The 20,282-nt window shown below is 46.7% G+C and overlaps 1 protein-coding gene across 1 annotated transcript; it reads left to right on the top strand.

Annotated features, from left to right (window-relative positions):
• The first annotated feature begins 724 nt into the window (after positions 1–724).
• Positions 725–7,111, top strand: LOC119386165 (neo-calmodulin). The gene is made up of 2 exons (XM_037653506.1): positions 725–1,144; positions 6,941–7,111. Exons 1-2 carry the CDS (start codon positions 725–727, stop codon positions 7,109–7,111), a joined length of 591 nt encoding a protein of 196 aa, XP_037509434.1.
• The last annotated feature ends 13,171 nt before the right edge of the window (positions 7,112–20,282 follow it).

Genomic DNA, 20,282 nt, shown 5'->3' on the forward strand with positions numbered 1-20,282 from the left:
TGCGTATATCGAGAGGAACACACCGAAATTCGCATCAAGTGAACCTCGCTCTCTCTCTCTATTTCTTTCTCTCTGTTTCATTGACTCTCTCTATCTCCGGCTTTCTGTATTGCTCTCTATTTCTGATATCTCTCTTCTGTGTCTGTTTCTTTCTATATGTTTTTCTCTTTCTATCTTATTCTGTCTTTTTTCTATTTCATTCTCTATACTTCTCTCTTTCTCTTTCTTTCTATCTGTTCCTTTTTCTCTCACTCTCCGTGTACTCGCTCTCTCGCACATCGGAGTTTGCATCCCATGCCGGGAAATCCGGCGCACGTGTCCTGGGATCGAATCAAAAGATGGAGAAGAGTAGGAAGGGAGCTCGGGCCGGTTCATGATGATGATAGTTTTCTGTCCGCTCTGCCTGCACTCACGGTCGGCTTAAACAGCGCCGCTGTTATAAAGCTCATATTTAATTCCTTAGTTATCACCTAGCGTGATGTACTTAGTATATTCATGTATCGCGCCGCATTCTTGAATTCTTGGTTTACGCGGGTAGTGGATCAATTGCACACTACACGATCATGATCATCGTCCCGCTGTGCCACCTTCTTCGAAAGGCGCACAACCTCCGGCGGAGGCGGCGGCGGCGGAGCGCAATTATCACGGCAACGGAGCGCTCCCCGCCAACGCAATGGCCTCAGGAAGTCCTAATGGCGAACACCAATGCTTTGATGGGAGCGCGATGACGAAAGACCATGCGCGAAGGCAATTGAAAAGGCTCTTCGACTCCGCTGGCAGCGGCGGCAGCGGCACGAGCAATGGCTCCGCGCCCAAGATCAGAAGATATGACGACGCTCATAGTAGTGGCGCCGGAGCACCAACTGACACACGCTGCTTGCAGCTCTCCGAGCAGGCGCTCGCGGACTTGCGCGAAGTATTCGCGCTGTTTGACCGGGACGGCGATGGCGAGATCAGACCCGAGGACGTGGGCGTCATGTTGCGCGCCATCGGCCAGAACCCGACGCAGGCCGAGCTCGAAATGGCAATCGCCGAAATGGACACCAATGGCAACGGCACCGTCGACTTCGCCGAGTACGTCGCCTACATGGGTGAGGAAACGCTCAATCCGCCTACCGAAGAAGAGTTCCGTCAGGTGTTCGAGGTGAGCACACCTACTCCTTGATTGGCCGCCTTTCCCTTCGGTGCGAATTATTCCTGAGATCTCATCAAGCAATCAGTTGGCGATACACGCAAGGGTTTTCCCACGTAGGAGTACCGTAACAACATACATTAGCGCGGTGCCCATTTCTCCATTTCCCCACTTATAATCTGCCCCCCCCCCCCCTACCTGTAAAAGCAGTATGTAGCGCCTCCTAGGCTTGCCAAAGTCCCACCAATCACGGGAAGCTTGTGGTCGTGATATAGTGAGCGGGTGCTCGTCTCAATGAAAGCAACCTGGAGCAGCCACTTAAAAGTAAAAGTCATTCCACTTGAGTTCCGTGACCCTGAATACTCATCCGTAATGATGGTGTCTGCCTTGCTAAAACTAAAGTGCAATGAAGTAATCCGGCGACACCGATATTTATTAATCAAGTTTACAATCGTTCCGTTTTATATTGAGATTACGTCATGGCGTGAAATCAGTCCGCCGTGGTGAAGCAGTGGTGGCTATGGTGCTAGGCTGCTCACCCGAAGGTCAGCGGGTTCGATGCCGACCGCGGCGGTATCATTTTGATAGAGTCGAAATTTTAGAGGCCCGTGTGCTCTGTGATGTCAGTGTAAGTTAAAGAACACCTGATGGTGAAAATTTCCTGAGCCCTCCATTACGGCGTCCCTCATAATCATATCGTGGTTTTGGGAGTTAAACATCAGATGTTATTATGGCGTGAAAACAACGTGCCGTGGTTGAAGCACTGTGATACTAGCACTCGATATATAGACTATTTTGCATATATGGGCGCTGCCACATTGGGCTGTTAAACGAGTGGTTTCTCAATTTTCTAAATCGCGACATTAATTAATAAGGTCGTCAAACGTTGAGCGCACGAACACAACCATTTTCATTCCTAAGCTTCTACCGTACCACTGATCGTTTAGCTCTTAATGATATGAAACGGTGAGGTTAACAGCCCATTATGGTGGCACCGAAACCGATCCGTAAAATAGATGAAGTTAGAAACTGTCTAACCGTGCATTTTGCAAATCGATCTACAACATTCTCATTGTAATTTTTCGTCCAGCATCATCGCCTCAAAATCTTGTTCGTTATTTTTGCATAATGAAGCAATTAGCATCATACGAATACAACGTGATTTAAACCGTGCAGTAGTCAGCAACGCGCATTTAGTCGCGTCGTCATAGAGTGCGCCCGAGCATTTTTGAAGTCTCGCTAGAGTTAGCCGGCGCATCCTGTAAGCTACTGAAGCTAACTTACCATCGTTCAAATCTTGTTACAAGAGAACGGTTTCAACTAACAGGCTCGATATTATTAGTAGTTGTGATACGTACAGAAGTCAGCAATATAAGATAAAACATTGCAATTACATAATTAAGGTCACAGTAGCGAGACACATTTGGCAATCGCAAATGTTCTCATGACGCCGAATGCGCAAACGGAAAGGTATATATGAAAATTCAATACGCCACATTCTTATCAGGACGCTGCTAGTAATTGTTTAATAAACTTGAATTATGTGATCCGCTTCAAATTGCTCACGATAGTACATATTAACATATTTTTTATCAGTGTGCTGATTCTAAACAATGAATATGCATACCCACTGCTAATACAGTTGAACCCTTCTATAACGAAAGCCCTCAAAAACGAAATTCTCGCAGCAACGAAAAATCTGGACGCCCCCGTCGAACGTCTATGGAGTTCAATGTATTTGCCCATTCCCGACAGCGAAGATATTTTAAAACGGACTCCCCAAATAGCGAAAGTTTCAGGTAGTGATGCGCAACGTTTTTTTCAACCCATGAACTATTTGGAAACCCAGAAGTTCGAAAATTGCAGCACCGCACCTTCGACGAGTCGGCCACATACGTTTCTGCCAACAAGCATCGATGCGAACATTGCTGTTTACATTCGCCATCTTGAACACGCCGGCTGCTGTCTTCATCGACGTCACGACCACGTGACAATAACAACAAGACCTTTTTTTTCGCTCAGAACAGTTTTTTTTTTTTGCTAACGACTCTATTAGCAACTACGTTGGCACATGACGTTTTAAGTGACAAGACGCACTAAAGTGACTTATTAATGACAGACATTCTATAGAAAGCCTAACTGCTTGCTGCCGGGCGTCTCTCTGCGTGCACGCCGAGATCTCTCGCGCTTTGCTTACGCGCAGTGTTGTTTGGCCTTACGGGAAAATGCCGCCTTCTATTAAATAGCGTAAGTTCTTCGACGCTTAAAGGAACACTAAAGGCAAATATTAGGTCAACGTTGATTGTTGAAATAGCGGTCCAGAAACCTCGTAGTGCTACTTATATGCTCAGGAAGTGCTTATTTTGAAATAAAATCACGTTTTAGTGGTTTGCATCGCCTTAGCGCACTTCAAATCACCCGCCTGAAGTCAGACTTTCATACGTCACTGCTGTCGTGCCCAACGTTGCTCGCCTTTACTGCGCGGCCGCCGATACTAGTAGCAGCAGAGCGAAAGTAGCGGGACCCAAAGCAGCAACAACGGCCATCGAAGCCATCGAAGCTTGCCGCAATCGCCGCAATGGATGTGGACGGAGAACTTGACAACGAGACATTGACTTGCGACGCTGGGCTCCAATTCAGTGACTTGAGCCCCGATGAACGCGGTATGCTACTGAGGGCTCGTAGTGCCGACGTCGTTGCATGCGGCATTTTGTCGAACTTTCTGTCAGAGCGACTTTCACGAGCGCGCAAAACACACGTGGCAGTACGCGATCCCGAAACTACGACTGAGACGCGAACGCGTGAGCGAAGCAGGGCGCCGGGCGAAGCGCAGTTCGGCGAAAACGGAACCTTTGAACCACGCGCGCCCTTCCCCATGGCAACGCCACAGAGGTTCTTTTTTCCATGAGTCCAACGGAAACGAACAAACAGCATTTTATTACGTCTTTTGATGCACGGAAGGTTCTTTTTTTATTGCTGCTAGTTTGATTACTAGTGATTAATTGTAGGCAGACTCTCATACGTCATCGGGATCACTTCAAAAATGTCCCACTCGTGGCGCTCATCATGTGATACATTTAGCTTAATTTCTCGGTAAGTAGGGCACTGCTGTTGATAATATTCCCGTTTTAGAAGTTGTTATACATTGAGATTTCACTCTGACATAAATTGTTATTTGCTTTAGTGTCCCTTTAAGGAGAAGTATTGGATTATCGCCGAAGCTGCGAAAGGCAGAAAAAAGGCGGATATCGCGGATGTCATGAGCACATTCCTCTGCTATCACGACCATGATAAAGCTATGAAAACTTATTAAGCTGCGAGGCTCGAGCCATCAAGCTACTCAAAGCAACGTGAAACACAGCAACATCAGCGACTTCTTTAAATAAATTTTGGTCGTGCGAAGTAATTGGTGTGCGTAATTTATCTTTTTTCAAAAATTCTCACGAAACGAACAAAAATGGCTTTCCCTACGATTTCGTTATCCAGGGGTTCGACGGTATGTGCTTTTCTATGTTTTATGTGCCCGATTTCATAGAAGTCATACTTCACATATTGACTTCATATTTGAATTGTGTTGCATGTTTCCGCTGTTAAGATGTATGGATTTCATACTTTAAGTATCTCAAATTTTTTGCACAACTTGTATGACTAGTTGTATTTCGAGTGGTAGTGCTATGTTTGTCCTGTTTTTCTGCTGTGTACGTATGATCGCATGCCCTATGTAATACACCCGCACGAGGATCCTTGGGGTATTGTAAACAAATTAAATAACTTATGCAACTTGGAGAACTTGTGGTCCCTTGTAAGTTCGCCTAAGAAGACTCGAAGGCGAAAGCCAGCTGCTTTTTTTTTTCGAGTCAATGCATAGAACTGTCCCTGCCCCCCTCCGAAAGCTTTCGGCACCTAACGTGCATTTGCACTGCCTCTGGGATCGGAGGTATGGCAAGCTTCCTGCCCCTCAGCTGGTTTTGCACTGCCTCCGTGATCACCGCTCCTTTAACCAATCCACGATGCATTGTGATAACATCATAGTGGCGTCATGAAGATGTCATGGTAACGTAACAAATTTTCTATCCGTGTCTCATGATGCAATCATACGGCGACGTCATCACGTGATAATTTTTGCCCTCATTTGTCTTGACGCCGACACCGCGGGACGACAGTCGACGATGGCGGTCAATTATCGCGTTTGGTGAGACATCGAAGACTTTCGCCTTAACAAACATACGTGCATACATTGTATTCTCTCAGGCTTTCGCCTGCGACACGACATAGTTTTCAATAGCCTGTATGGTTTAAATGTGTCGCGTGGAGGCCCACCAAATATCAGGAATTTAGTGATGAAGGGTAATACCGGCCTTAAAAGAGGTTTCTTAGAGTCGCCAGGGGTCACTCTGATATCAACTTGTCACTATTCGCGATAGTAGCACAAAACATATTTTATACTTCAATGCCCTGAATGTTTTACTGCCATTTTCAATAATGGGAAACTGGAAGTAATCTCAAAAGAATGTCTCCAATTGCTTGGTCTAACGTGAGCGGTGAAGAACTGCAAAAAGCTGTCAAAGCAAGAAGTAAGCGTACCGTTTTATCCACTGATATTAGCTCTATTCTTGATAAGAACGACCTTGAAACCACTGCAAAAGCAGGATGATTATGCACGGATCAATCACGTATGGATTTTGTTCCAGGAAAATACAAAGCTTTCGTTCTACAGCCATGGCCTTCTCCACCTAATTTCGAGTGGTATTTCGTGATTGAAAAAAAGTAGTTAAAGATATCGCTTACAGTTTGACGTTTTAAATATGAATGACAAGTAACTTATTGCCAATAGAAATATAGAAACAAAGTGAATTAGTAAAACAGTGCGTGAAAAAAAAACGTTTTTTGAGATCACTTCGGAGTAGTTTTCATGGGCTAGAAATGTATACTCGCCACATCGTGCACAGCAGCGTTCCCGTTGTTCTTACAGATAAAAGTACCGATTAAATGCTCCAGTTAACAGTCATTGTGCACGCTTGTGTACAATGGATACGTGTGTGCATGTGTGATGTGTATTTTGCCTCAATTGCTCACGCAGGCGGTTACGGAGACCGGCGCCGGCGGCGTGCAAATACGGCACTGTTGTTGAGATCTCATAACAGCTTTCGCTGTAAAAAATACAAAGATTACAAACTGTAGTCATAGCACTATCAACATAAAATTTCACTCCTATTGCGTATTATAGAAAATAAATAAATATCTAAATTGAATAAGAGGCGCTCTCTTTGATAGCTGAAGTCAGGATGAAAAGTAGTGTATCACCATGAACAAATCATGAACTTGCAAAAGTATCATGCGAAACAGACTTTGAAATACACGCATTGAAAATATTTAAGAGTACTTTTTGCGAGCTAATCTGTACTCGTGTTGCAGCGTCTCACTCCCAGCGACCTTTCGATTCTTCTTGTAGGCACCCGCTTAGACTATTTCGTGCTCCAGCAATCAGTCATCCTGTGTGTTCGTGAATGACCCGCCGCCACGGCGGTCTAGTGGTTATGGTGCTCGGAAACTGGCCCAAAGCTCACCGGAAGCCGCATTTTCGATGGAGGCGAAAATGCTTGTTGTACTTAGATTCAGGTGCACGTATACGTGAAGGAACCCCAGGTGGTCGATCGAAATTGCCGGAACTCTCCACTACGGCGCCCTTCATAATCATATCGTGGTTTTCGGACGTTAAACCCCAACAATTATTTTTATGTGTTTGTGCATGTTGTATATGTGTCAGCCTGTGCAATATTCCTGCTTCATTCTCGATTGCTTGCCCAGTTCTTCGACAAAGACAGGAACGGCTTCATCACTGCGGATGAGTTGCGCCTTCTCATGACCGCCTTGGGCGAGCAACTGACGGACGAGGAAGTCCACGAAATGATACGGGAAGCCGACATGGACGGAGATGGCCAAATTAACTATCACGAGTTCGCTGCAGTCATGAAGTAATTTTTATAAACCAATGACATCTACGAGGTCACTTGTACACATTGCTCAATTTTGAAGGCTGACGCTGCAGTGGTCTTCGTTGTCTAAGCCTAAGCTCAGTGTATAGTCCTGATAAATGCGAATCATCTTGCAAACCAAAGGACGAGGACGCTAGAAAATTCAGAGTGTGCAGTGCGTTTAAAGACGCTCTTCTACGAGGTAAAGTCAAACAACCACGCCGAACAGACTGTATTTGTATTTGGTCTTTGCCAAGAATGTAGCGAGAATGGTCGCGGAACCAGTCACGGTCTACCGCAGCGACCGCAATGCGATCACCACTACCATTCCTCTAAAGTAATAATGAAACATGAAACATGCGCCCACATCAGCATGTGAGGTGTTTGATACAGCTTCGCTGGAAATTCACGTACGCAGTGCGCGCGATTGCAGCCAATTTTCACAGCACAGCTGTTATGGTCGAGGTCTGCCGTGTGTCGTAGATAGAAAATGACCATCACCATAAACCGCAACCCGCTTAATCGCCGTCCAAGCACTGGGTGCAGATGATTAGCGAGAGAAGCTGAAATGCGCGGTCCCTAATCGGTATTTCCCGGATGCGTGTTCCTTTGTTAATTTTAGGGTGACTGGCGGGATTTACCCAAATTCTTGTGGCACGTATGCGCCATTGTTTGACCGCAGAGCTGTTACGGTCGAGGTCTGCCATGTGTTCTCGACAGAAAATTATCATCGTCATGAAGCCGCACTCGCTCTTTTCATCCTCTTCTAACGCACCAATTTTTCCGGCGTCGGACGCAATAACTCTGATGGGCGAAAGAAAAAAATTGCGAAGCTTGCACGAAGCCGCGCAATCCTTGGAACGGCGAAACTGTACGATTCAGTAGACTAATCTGATTGCCTTTAGGTTGTTTCTGGGCCCCAGCTAAGTGATGCAGGTTTTTCCTAGGTTGCTCCTAGGTCATTGCTATACGCTAGGTGATGGTAGGTTGTTTCTAGCATATAGTTTCCTAAAATTAACTGGAAGGGACCCTGGCGCTACGATCGTTCAGCCACCATGGGAATGATTGGTCATCATCATCATCATCAGCCCGTCTACGACCACTGCATTGCAAAGGTCTCTCCCATGTTCCGCCAATCAACCCGGTCCTGTGCTTTCTGCTGCCACGTTATACCTACAAACTTCCTAATCTCATCTACCCACCTAATTTTCGGTCTCCCCCTCACGCGTTTGCCATCTCTTGGAATCCAGTCAGTTACCCCTAATGACCACCGGTTATCCTGCCCACGTGCTACGTCCCCGGCCCATATCCATTTCTTCTTCTTGATTTCAACTATGAAATACTTAACCCCCGTTTGTTCCCTGACCCACTCTGCTCTCTTTCTGTCTCTTAAGGTTACCCCTATCATTTTCCTTTCCATTGCTCGCTGCAATCTTGGCAGAGAAGAGCGCTTTGCGATAGGTGGCGAGACACTGGAAGTTGTAAAGGAGTATGTCTACTTAGGACAGGTAGTAACCGCGGAGCCGAACCATGAGAGTGAAATAACTAGAAGAATAAGAATGGGATGGGGCTCATTCGGCAAGCATTATCAAATCATGAATGGCAGTCTACCACTATCCCTTAAGAGGAAGGTATATAACAGCTGTATCTTACCGGTACTTACCTACGGAGCAGAAACGTGGAGACTTACAAAGAGGGTTCAACTTAAATTGAGGACGACGCAGCGAGCAATGGAAAGGAATGATGGGTAGTGCACAGATTTGCCTAGCCTTCGTACTTGCAGGCTTCGAACGCACTTGTGGCTTTGCTTATTGCTGTGCTTTTGTTTTCTTTCGGATAAAAGCATGGATCGTTGTGAACTTCGTGACCAGGTTTGTATTGGTGAGCCTAAAGAGGTTAAAGTAGTGAAGTGAAACTGCTGACTTTTGCTGAACATCGTTTTGCGACAAAGCGGTTGCAGGCGACGCGGAGTCAAACGGAGCCGAAAGGACGAATTTCAGACAAATCCGTGTACTACCCATTGTTCCCATGCTGGCTGAAGCGCCATGCGTTGCAGCTCCCATAGACACTAGCGCCAGAGTTCCCTCAGGTAAGTGTTGTAGGGAACTCTATGGTTTCTAGTTGATTCTCAGTGCAGAGAGGTTCGAGTTAAACCACAGACAGTCTGCAGAGACTCCATCGCTTGGGGGTCTTCTTGCAGCTGCCGTTGCCATTCCCGATACCTAGTATTCTCTCGTTGTACGGACTCGGGGTCTTCGGCTCGCTGTCATCGCTTCGCAGCCATTCGTTGGGCTAACTGTTGCATTCTTCATTGTTAGTGGACCAGTGGAGAGTAGTGGGATTTACCGAATTTCTGTGGTATGTTGGCCCGCATGTGGACTTACGGACGCGTAATGAGCCCTTTGCTGATTCGCAAAATAAAGAATTATGGCGTAGTGGGCACATTGTAACTGTACTTCCAATAGGCATTCTAAGACCGTTTGAAACGGCTAATGTTACGAGCACAGACCTTTGTTTCCTTGCGGCAAGGTTGAGGCATCCACCGAGATCCGAAGCTAGGCTATCAGTTGTGAAGGCAATGTGCACGGGGACCAATTGCACTAACGCATTCTACTCTCCCGAAGGCGAAGCTCAAGCATCCTCCAAGTTTTAACAGCGAATGTGTTTTTGATCGAGCCTTTCATATCCGGTATCCGTGGTAACGCTCGTGGGCATCATAAAAGGGTATGCGATACAGACATTGGGTGAATCCCACTACTCACCACTGATCCACTAAAAATGATGGCAACAGTTAGCCTAACAAATGGGTATGTGCCACAGAAGTCTGTGCGGCCTATCAGAAAACTATCATCATACTTTTTTAAATAGTAACTCTAGAGAAACATCTTCAAGATAGAAGTTGCAACACTGGATTGGAAACATCCCATGTTTTTATCTGTGCTAAGATAACTACCCTGCTTAATTGCTTTGCAGCCTTTCAAGCCCGCGATGTTTAAAAAAAGTCAGTTTCGCCGCTACGGCGAAGCAATGAATGCCATAGCAAAAAACCGAAATGTCACACGAAGAACCAGAAGCAGCTCGATACTTGCAGCGTGCGGCTGAAGCACAAAGAAGGGCGCCCTAAATGAACGCACAGGCATGCACAGGGCAAGCGCGGTCTAACAACTGTCGCAGTTGTTACGCCTAAACTGCATGCCCTCCTCGCCAGTGGCGTCGATGTCTCCCTGCATTGGGTCCCATGTCATGTGGGTATTCAGGGAAATGAGCAAGCAGACGCACTGGCGAAGGAGGCACATCACTCTACCGTCGCTGTCTGCCGTGCTGTGGTCACCTCAGACTATTCGAGGCTGACCTTGAGGCGGCTGTTGCTACGCTGTCACCCCGACGAACGTGTGGCCAGGCTGGAACCTCCGACCCGGCTGCCTGAAGGGGCCTCTCCAGGAGGGAGCGGTCCCTTCGACTGCGTCTACGCATCGGCTGCTCCTGGCCTACGGCACGACGTCATCGGCTCGGCAGAGGTCCGTCACCTGCGTGCAGTGCGTGTGGGGCAGACGAAACAATTGCTCACCTGTTGTGTGTGTGCCCAGCGGTTCAAGCACAACGAGCTGCCTTGCTCGCCGCACTCCGTCGCCAGGGTATTCCAGGGCCAAACACAGGGGGGCCTACTTTTCCCATCACAGTACCACACCCAGGTTTTTCAAGGCGGTTCTTCGCTCCCTGGAGGATACTGGACTGGCCAAGTAGCCGCCCGCCGCGTCCTCGGTCATGGACAGCATTCCTCCTCTCCTCCTCCCTCTTCTCATCTTTATCTCCCTTTCCCCCTTTCCCTTACAGGCGCTGAGCCGTGCTCTCAATTAGGGTTGCAGAAGTTGCGCCTTTTCCTTTCCTCAACCTCTCCTCCTCTCTCTCTCTCTCTCTGCTTGATCAACACGCTGCAAGTGTCGACAATGGAGAATCAGATGCTTGCTTGCTCGACCATTAATTCTTGGCTCTTACCCACTACGGGGGATTGACCATGAAACCGGCGTATAATATAAGTGGGGAAATTTAGAATTTAGATGCTCTTGGATATTTCTTTTTCCTTTAAACTGCGGCGCGTGGAGTGACCCTCTGCGTCTCCTACCACAAGGGGCGTCTGATGCAAGGTGTGCCCGGTGTTCTTTGTCTTTATTTTTTCCTTCCACATCCCGAGTGGGTACAGAAAATGGTCACTTTGTCGTGCGCGTCTCAAGAGCAGTATTCGAAATGAAAGAAAATTAGGAGCAACAAGAGCTTTATTTAGGCGAGTTGGTTCATGCTGAATATCCTGGGTACAGCGCAACATCAGTAGGAAAAAAAACGACACACAGGAAAGAGCGCTGTGTCTGCAATTAGGAGCGCTGCGTCTGCAAGTGTCGACAATGGAGAATCAGGCGCTCTCAGATATTTCTTTTTCTTTTAAAGTATGGCGCATGGAGTTACCCCCTGCGTCTCCAGCCACACGGGGGGCGTCTGATGCAAGGGGTTCCCGGTGTTCTTCCTTCTTTTTTCCTTCCACATCACGAGTGGGTACAGAAAAGGGCCACTATGTCGTGCGCGACTCAAGGGCACTTTTCAAATTGAAAGAAAATTAGGAGCGTTGGGTGATAGAAAACACGCTCCCGCTCCTCCGAGATTTGCTTACCGCCAGCGGTACATGGTGTATATAAATATCTCGCCGTTATCTCGACGGCGCATACATGGCGTGTGGCAGAATTATCTAACGCAGCGCGCTGGGAAGCGAAGGGTTTCTGGTTCGAATGCGTGGTCGGGCACTTGAGAATTTTTTTCTTCTGCTTTATTTTTGTTTGTGCCTTTATGTGTATATATATACATATATATATATACATATATATATATATATATATATATATATATACATATATATATATATATATATATATATATATATATATATATATATATATATATATATATATATATATATATATATATATATATATATATATATATATATATATATCCTGGACATGACGGCGTCGGCAAAAATCAGCCGAGAGTGTAGATATAATTGTTATCGCAATAAAATTACCACACGACTGCCGCCTAACGTGGGCCTCTTTTAGTGCCCTCAAATGTAAGTTCATCGAATTATCAAAGGCTGCTCCGCTCACGAAGGTCGATTGAGCAGGCTATCGGTGACTGCGATGGACGCTAAGTGATGTTAGGGGTGTACCGTCTGAAAGAAAATAATCTACGAAAGAGCGGCCGCTGCGTGTGAGTGAATTTTTTATCTGAATCCTTTGTCACCCTCAACCCCTCCAATGTGTTTCTTCATGGTTTCGTAAAGTCGTTGCATCAAATGCTGCCTCTGGTCTCATGTGGAATTTTTTCCGTGGATGCAGCTTTTTCGTTCAAGAATTTTTTTTTTCTTGTTGAAACAGTACGCCCCCATCATTTAGCGTCCACTGCAGTCACCGATAGCCTACTCAATCGACCTTCGTGTAATCACTATAGCTTTAAATAATAGTCGTCGTTGTCATCGTTTATAACGTTTGGCATTTCGCTGGTATTTTTATTTTATTCAAGAAAAAATTAGTCCTACACTCTTCACAGATACTTCAACGCTATATATGTCCGCAGAGGGCCCGGGCCGTCACCGAGAGTCACTGCCTCCTAGTCCCGTCCTGGTTGGAGCCATCTGCTTGATGGGGAGCCCTAGGCCTTCCCTCATCATTTTCCTCAGCACTATTAAATAAACTTCTTGTCACTGTCACCTGTGTTCGCGGAAACTCAGGGCAAAGTGTAGAAGAAGACTACCTGCGATACCATGAATGTTGCTGTTCGTCATTGGTTGGTAACAACTTTATTGATATTCCTGCAGAGCTTTCGCTGACCAGGCCTTAGGTCTCCCACGTGGGGACGTCGAGACTTTGCCTCACCATCGCCATAATTATAAGTATCAAGCTGTACCGGGTATCGACTGCCTGGGACGCTTTCCTGCTTGTCCAAAACTAAAATATGCGCTTAAAGGAGAAGCAATGTAATAAGAAGGTGTTAAGAAGCAGACCGAAGCGTCACGGCCATGCCGCTGCTTTGGGCGGCCGCAGTGGATGAAAAGTGCGGTCTTCGAGACCGGTATTTTTATTGCGAGGGAGCCGTAATAGAGGATTGTGATATGGATACCATCTGTACGTGAGGGCGTGACATTTTGACAGAACCGGGCGAAACGCGTTAACTGCATTTATCGAGAGGAACACACCAAACTTCGCAACAAATACATCAATGTGAACACAGCACTATTTGGTTAATACTTTCCCCACTAAGATTACACATGATACGATCTTTCGTGATGGGAGCAGGCTGTTGATAATCTGTGCTATCTTCAAACCTGCTTCTTATCTACTTCGACTTAGCCGAATGACCGAAAGGAAGCATGGCTGATCCCTCCGTCATAGGAATCGGTATGACACGAAAGTGAAACGTGTCTTCACAGAAGTAGTGCTTATTGTGTAGTGATATATGAGAGCTTGTACAATGTCTATTCGTGTTTAGCAGCTATAGCACCGTTTGACGTCGATGCACCCATGTTGACGCCTAGTGGCATGTCACCATCGCGACAACTAACGCCTATGATCATGATTAAACCGTTGTGGTAACTGAAGTTCTTAACATATATTTGGAATCAACGAATTGTGAATACAGCGTAAAGATGACATCACAAGCTCATAATCAACGCTGGTACCCACTATGCACTTCTTCAAAACGTCGTCAATTAAGGAGAGAAACGGTGCGGGGTGCGCTATCTAGTAATGGGTTACCGACGCCTGTGCATATGCATACACAACCACACTGCGCTTCAGCAACACGGGAGGCAGAGGTTCGTAGCTTGAGCCGCAAACGCGTGCGGTCCGCTGGCCTCTGCCTCGCTCCACCAAGGCACGACATTCGCCCGTCCAAATCGTGCCCTTTCTGCGACGCGTATTGCAGCAGTTTTGTTAGTCGGAGCTCTCGCAATCGAAGCAATCGGTGGCGGAGAAATTTCGTTGGTGCATGTGCAAGCTACAATACTCCGATGATGCGGCACATGCTAACACGAAGCGAAAGGGAAAGCGCGTAACTGCTTCTAGGGTCCTCGCTGGTATCGAGACGCTTTAACAATGACCTCCGATATCGCACCCAATCTCGGAGTAAGCGCTAGTAAGTGTTGATCGTGACGCATTACTTCTTTTCTGCTCTCAGGGACGGCGGCACCACCCCCGCCTACCTCCACCGCCAAAAGAGAGCACCGTGCGAGAGAGAATGTGTGAAAGATATAAGGCGCGTTCGTGAAGTGTCCGGCATCTGCCAAAGTAGCTTAGTCGATTGAGCTGTACAATCGATTTGATTTACTGTACAACCGCAAACATTTATCATAAGCATTTGTATCTATCTCGCGAGCTGCTATCAGATCCCGCTGCCAATACGATCGGCCGGTAGGCTTCTTGAACCGCGGTTAGAAGGAGATAGTCTCCGGCTATTCCATAAAATGTTCAGGTAATATTCAGCGTATGAATGCGCTGTTTACTTTGCACACGTCACTTCAACGCCATGAGATTTCACTGATTTGTGCCGTCGTGCAACACGCAGGTAATTTTATGGCACACCAAAAATGTTTGACGAATGCCGTAGAACTGGCGGTCAACAATATGCCGTGTGGAAAATAAACAATTCATTGTTTTACCTTTTTACGTAGTCGCGCGTAAGTGGTCACTAAGCGATGGATCATTCTCACGCCATTTGTTGCATCGCGTTACAAGCAGTTGCTCTGCAGAATCGCAGAAAACTTCGACCGATCGTAGACAGCGATCGTAGACGGAAAAGGAAACAATGCCAGGTATACCTTAAAGTTACGAAGGCCCATAATTCTTTTTCAAACAAAATTTATGGTTACACTGTTTGCGTTGGTGTATTGCCTTGGAGGTGCCGGAGGGCCCTCCAACAAATGTTGCAAATCCAAATGCAATTATTCAAACACTGTGCAACTCGTCTAATACCACAGACTCCTAATTTTTAAACAATTCTTGTGGTTGAGAAGTTATTAACAATGGTAATGCAATATTAGTAATCATTTCATTTTCATTTATTTATTTATTTATTTATTTATTTATTTATTTATTTATTTATTTATTTATTTATTTATTCATTCATTCATTGATTTTTCGGACAATAGAAAGGCATTGCCCGCGGTCTGGACAACAGGAAGTGGTTTGTCTCCTGACATGGTCCTGCTCGCGCTGGGCGTAAGAGCAGCAGTGCTTACATAGCCATACTCAAATGAAATACAAAATGCACGAAAAATACATTTTCACCATAGCAGCACACAGCTTGACTACAAAACAATTCTACACTGTGCAATGTCACTACAACAAAATGCAACAGGTACTCGTATTTTGCATAGTTTCCCGCATTTGGGCACAAGTGGGTTCAAGGGGTGCAGAATAATAATAATAAAAAGAACGTTAGCCCGCCAGGGTGGTCTAGTGGTTATTGCGCTCGACTGCTGACCCGAAGGTCGCGGGATCGAATCGTGGCTGCGGCGGCTGCATTTCGATGGGGGCGGAAATATTTGAGGCCCATGTACTTAGATTTAGGTGCACGTTAAAGAACTCGAGGTGATCCAAATTTCCGGAGCCCGCCACTGCGGCGTCTATCATAATCATATCGTGGTTTTGGGACGTTAAACCCCGATGTTATTATTATTAATAATAAAAAACATTACAATGCACACATATAAACATACATATATGCACAAATACATACCAATTATATGGGAGGACTGTAGTTCACCCAACCGGGCCAAAAGTGCATTTATCCTAAATGTTAAAAGGGACCGAGTTTTCATTTTGAAATTTTTTTATAGTTAGTGCTTGAATCGTGCCAGTTCAGTTATTGCAGGGTGCTCATTACACAATTTCAGAATTTGGAAGTGTATGGCTTCCATTCCATAGTTTGTGCGTGTTCATCCCACAACTATGTGTGTTTTGCGAAGTTCGTGACCGGTGTTCCTGCTTAAATAGCGATGGCTAAATGAACCCCAGTCTCCCGATACTTCGCAATATATCTACATCGAGAGTTTTATTTTGTAAACAAGGCAGAAATGTGGGATACTGTAACTTTAACATGAGCGCTGATGTATCTACATTATGCCCGTGTGAAGTAATCGAACTGCTCTTCTTTGTAGTGAAGAAAGCTTTTCATTATCGGTCTTAATTCCTGTTCCCCACTCTAACGAACAGTAACAGAAAGGAGAATGGACTATGGAAAAATACAATACCTTCTTTAAGTTAGTTGGTAAAAAACGCCAGGCCTGCGCGGAAAGCGCAGCACAGTCACAGCGAAAGCTGGAAGAGCGGCATTTCTAGAGCCCGTTCTAAAACTCTCTTGGGGCTACTAATACAAGTACACTAGCAAGGTACCCACTACGCCATAAATCACTTGTGAAGATGGGAAGCACCTACTAAGCCATTATTTGTCATTCTGCGGAGAAGCGAGGTACCAGCTACACGTCTGTAAGGCATTTGTGCACTTTGTTGACGCTACGAATGATGACGATGAAGAATTATGGCTCAGCCCTTTGTAATGGGTTGGAAGCTTTAAAACGGCCCCCCAGTTATGTAATTTGCATTGGGTGACGCACGGTCCACTATTTCCCTCTCCCGCCATGCTGTAAACATACGTTGACGTGGGAGAGAGAGAGAGGGGGGGGGGGGACAAGAACTTTATTGAGACCCCGAGAAATAATCATGCGCTTAGGGCTTCCTTGGCAACCAATACAAGTGCACTTGCGAGGAACCCACTACGCTATAAATCATTGTAATTTTTGAGAAGTTGGAAAGCAGGCACTGTGCCATTTTTCGTCATTCTACGGAGAGCCGTGGTACCTGCTAAACACATGTAAGGCATTATGCGCACGCTCTTGATGCTGTGCCTGATGACGATGAAGAATTATGGCGGAGCCCATTGTAATGGGTTGGAAGCATTCAACAACCTACTCGTTGCGCAATTCGCATTGTGTGACGCCTTGTTACAGAATTCGCGTTGTTCGACGCTTGGTGCTCATTTTACTCTTTTTACCGCTATATGGAAATGTTAATGTGGTTTCTTCCCGACATGAAGACTGTATAGGACCTTTTTGCAACGCACTTTCAAGCACCGGCATGGCTCAGAGGTTGAATACTGGGCTCCCACGCAGAGGGCCCAGGTTCGAACCTCGTTCCATCCTGGAATTTATTTCTTATTTCCTTTTTTTTCCTTATTTCGAGCGATAGTGGTTACGGACACCGGTGGCGGCGGCGGCGACAACTACGGCGCCAAAAACGGCCGCTGAAGTGATTCTCATAACAGCTTTCGCTGTAAAAGTTACGTAAACGGTTTCGACCATGAAATAGACCTCGCTACCTTCATCCTGACATTGTTCACGCGTCGTGACAACCTTAAGTTTGATTGAACATGAACGCCTAGAAATGAATGAACAATTATCTACTAGATCTAGTTGCGAATCGCCCGTAATATAGTTTCATAACGTAATCTGCTTCTTTATTCTTAGGATAGAAAAGCATGAACTTTATTTTTTTAACATTTATTTTTAGTGGTCTTCGAATTTTCATTTCCAGAGAGCCGTGGTTGAGAGGTAAGATCTGGACAGCATCTGTACTTGAGAACATGACATCATGACGTAAAAAAGCCGGGCGTAGCTTGCATTAGTGGCGGAAGGGCTAAAGGCGAAGCGTAGATCATCGGCCCCTATAGCTGGACCTGGCCATACGAAATGACGCCAAGTTATACGAAGGGGTGCCAAGTGGTGCCAAGTTCATTTCCAGTTCAGCACAGTCGCCTTTCACCGTTTCGAACTTACTCAACACAAGCGAGAAACTACCTCAAACGGGTCGAGTCCAGCTGTCTCGCTTAGCAGAGCGCCGCGATTCCCGTTAGCGGCTTGCTCATCGGCTGTGCGAACCCTTCTTCGGTCTCCCCGTGTCTGCGTCTGGCGCTACGCGTCGCCATCACGATCCGCCTTCGTACAGAACGAAGCAGCGCATGCGTAGCTGGCCGTGACTTCACGTCTGGTTCAACCAAGCGGTTGCGCGCAGTGTCCAGCCAGGCAGGCAGGCTGCTGGCGGAGCAGTGTACGGGCAAGCGAAGCAGTGAAACCGGCTTAGCTAGGCAACGCATGATGACGTCATCGCGGAGCAAGTGTTTCTTTGTTCGCGCTGGACAGATTACGGCCGGCTTAAACAGTTCCGCTGTGAAAAAAGGCGAAACGCGTTAAGCTGCGTATATCAAGAGGAACACACCGAAATTCGCATCAAGTGAACCTCGCTCTCTCTCTCTATTTCTTTCTCTCTGTTTCATTGACTCTCTCTATCTCCGGCTTTCTGTATTGCTCTCTATTTCTGATATCTCTCTTCTGTGTCTGTTTCTTTCTATATGTTTTTCTCTTTCTATCTTAATTCTGTCTTTTTTCTATTTCATTCTCTATACTTCTCTCTTTCTCTTTCTTTCTATCTGTTCCTTTTTCTCTCACTCTCCGTGTACTCGCTCTCTCGCACATCGGAGTTTGCATCCCATGCCGGGAAATCCGGCGCACGTGTCCTGGGATCGAATCAAAAGATGGAGAAGAGTAGGAAGGGAGCTCGGGCCGGTTCATGATGATGATAGTTTTCTGTCCGCTCTGCCTGCACTCACGGTCGGCTTAAACAGCGCCGCTGTTATAAAGCTCATATTTAATTCCTTAGTTATCACCTAGCGTGATGTACTTAGTATATTCATGTATCGCGCCGCATTCTTGAATTCTTGGTTTACGCGGGTAGTGGATCGATTGCACACTACACGATCATGATCATCGTCCCGCTGTGCCACCTTCTTCGAAAGGCGCACAACCTCCGGCGGAGGCGGCGGCGGCGGAGCGCAATTATCACGGCAACGGAGCGCTCCCCCGCCAACGCATGGCCTCAGGAAGTCCTAATGGCGAACACCAATGCTTTGATGGGAGCGCGATGACGAAAGACCATGCGCGAAGGCATTGAAAAGGCTCTTCGACTCCGCTGGCAGCGGCGGCAGCGGCACGAGCAATGGCTCCGCGCCCAAGATCAGAAGATATGACGACGCTCATAGTAGTGGCGCCGGAGCACCAACTGACACACGCTGCTTGCAGCTCTCCGAGCAGGCGCTCGCGCACTTGCGCGAAGTATTCGCGCTGTTTGACCGGGACGGCGATTGCGAGATCAGACCCGAGGACGTGGCGTCATGTTGCGCGCCATCGGCCAGAACCCGACGCAGGCCGAGCTCGAAATGGCAATCGCCGAAATGGACACCAATGGCAACGGCACCGTCGACTTCGCCGAGTACGTCGCCTACATGGGTGAGGAAACGCTCAATCCGCCTACCGAAGAAGAGCTCCGTCAGGTGTTCGAGGTGAGCACACCTACTCCTTGATTGGCCGCCTTTCCCTTCGGTGCGAATTATTCCTGAGATCTCATCAAGCAATCAGTTGGCGATACACGCAAGGGTTTTCCCAACGTAGGAGTACCGTAACAACATACATTAGCGCGGTGCCCATTTCTCCATTTTCCCCACTTATAAATCTGCCCCCCCCCCCCCCTACCTGTAAAAGCAGTATGTAGCGCCTCCTAGGCTTGCCAAAGTCCACCAATCACGGGAAGCTTGTGGTGTGCGTGATATAGTGAGCGGGTGCTCGTCTCAATGAAAGCAACCTGGAGCAGCCACTTAAAAGTAAAAGTCATTCCACTTGAGTTCCGTGACCCTGAATACTCATCCGTAATGATGGTGTCTGCCTTGCTAAAACTAAAGTGCAATGAAGTGATCCGGCGACACCGATATTATTAATCAAGTTTTACAATCGTTCCGTTTTATATTGAGATTACGTCATGGCGTTGAAATCAGTCCGCCGTGGTGAAGCAGTGGTGGCTATGGTGCTAGGCTGCTCACCCGAAGGTCGCGGGTTCGATGCCGACCGCGGCGGTATCATTTTGATAGAGTCGAAATTTTAGAGGCCCGTGTGCTGTGTGATGTCAGTGTACGATAAGAACACCTGACGTTGACCATTTCCTGGAGCCCTCTCCATTACGGCGTCCCTCATAATCGATATCGTGGTTTTGGAGTTTTCAACCTCAGATCGTTTAGTCTTAATGGCC

This window comes from Rhipicephalus sanguineus, chromosome 3 (assembly GCF_013339695.2).
Source record: "Rhipicephalus sanguineus isolate Rsan-2018 chromosome 3, BIME_Rsan_1.4, whole genome shotgun sequence".
Taxonomy (NCBI): domain Eukaryota; kingdom Metazoa; phylum Arthropoda; class Arachnida; order Ixodida; family Ixodidae; genus Rhipicephalus; species Rhipicephalus sanguineus.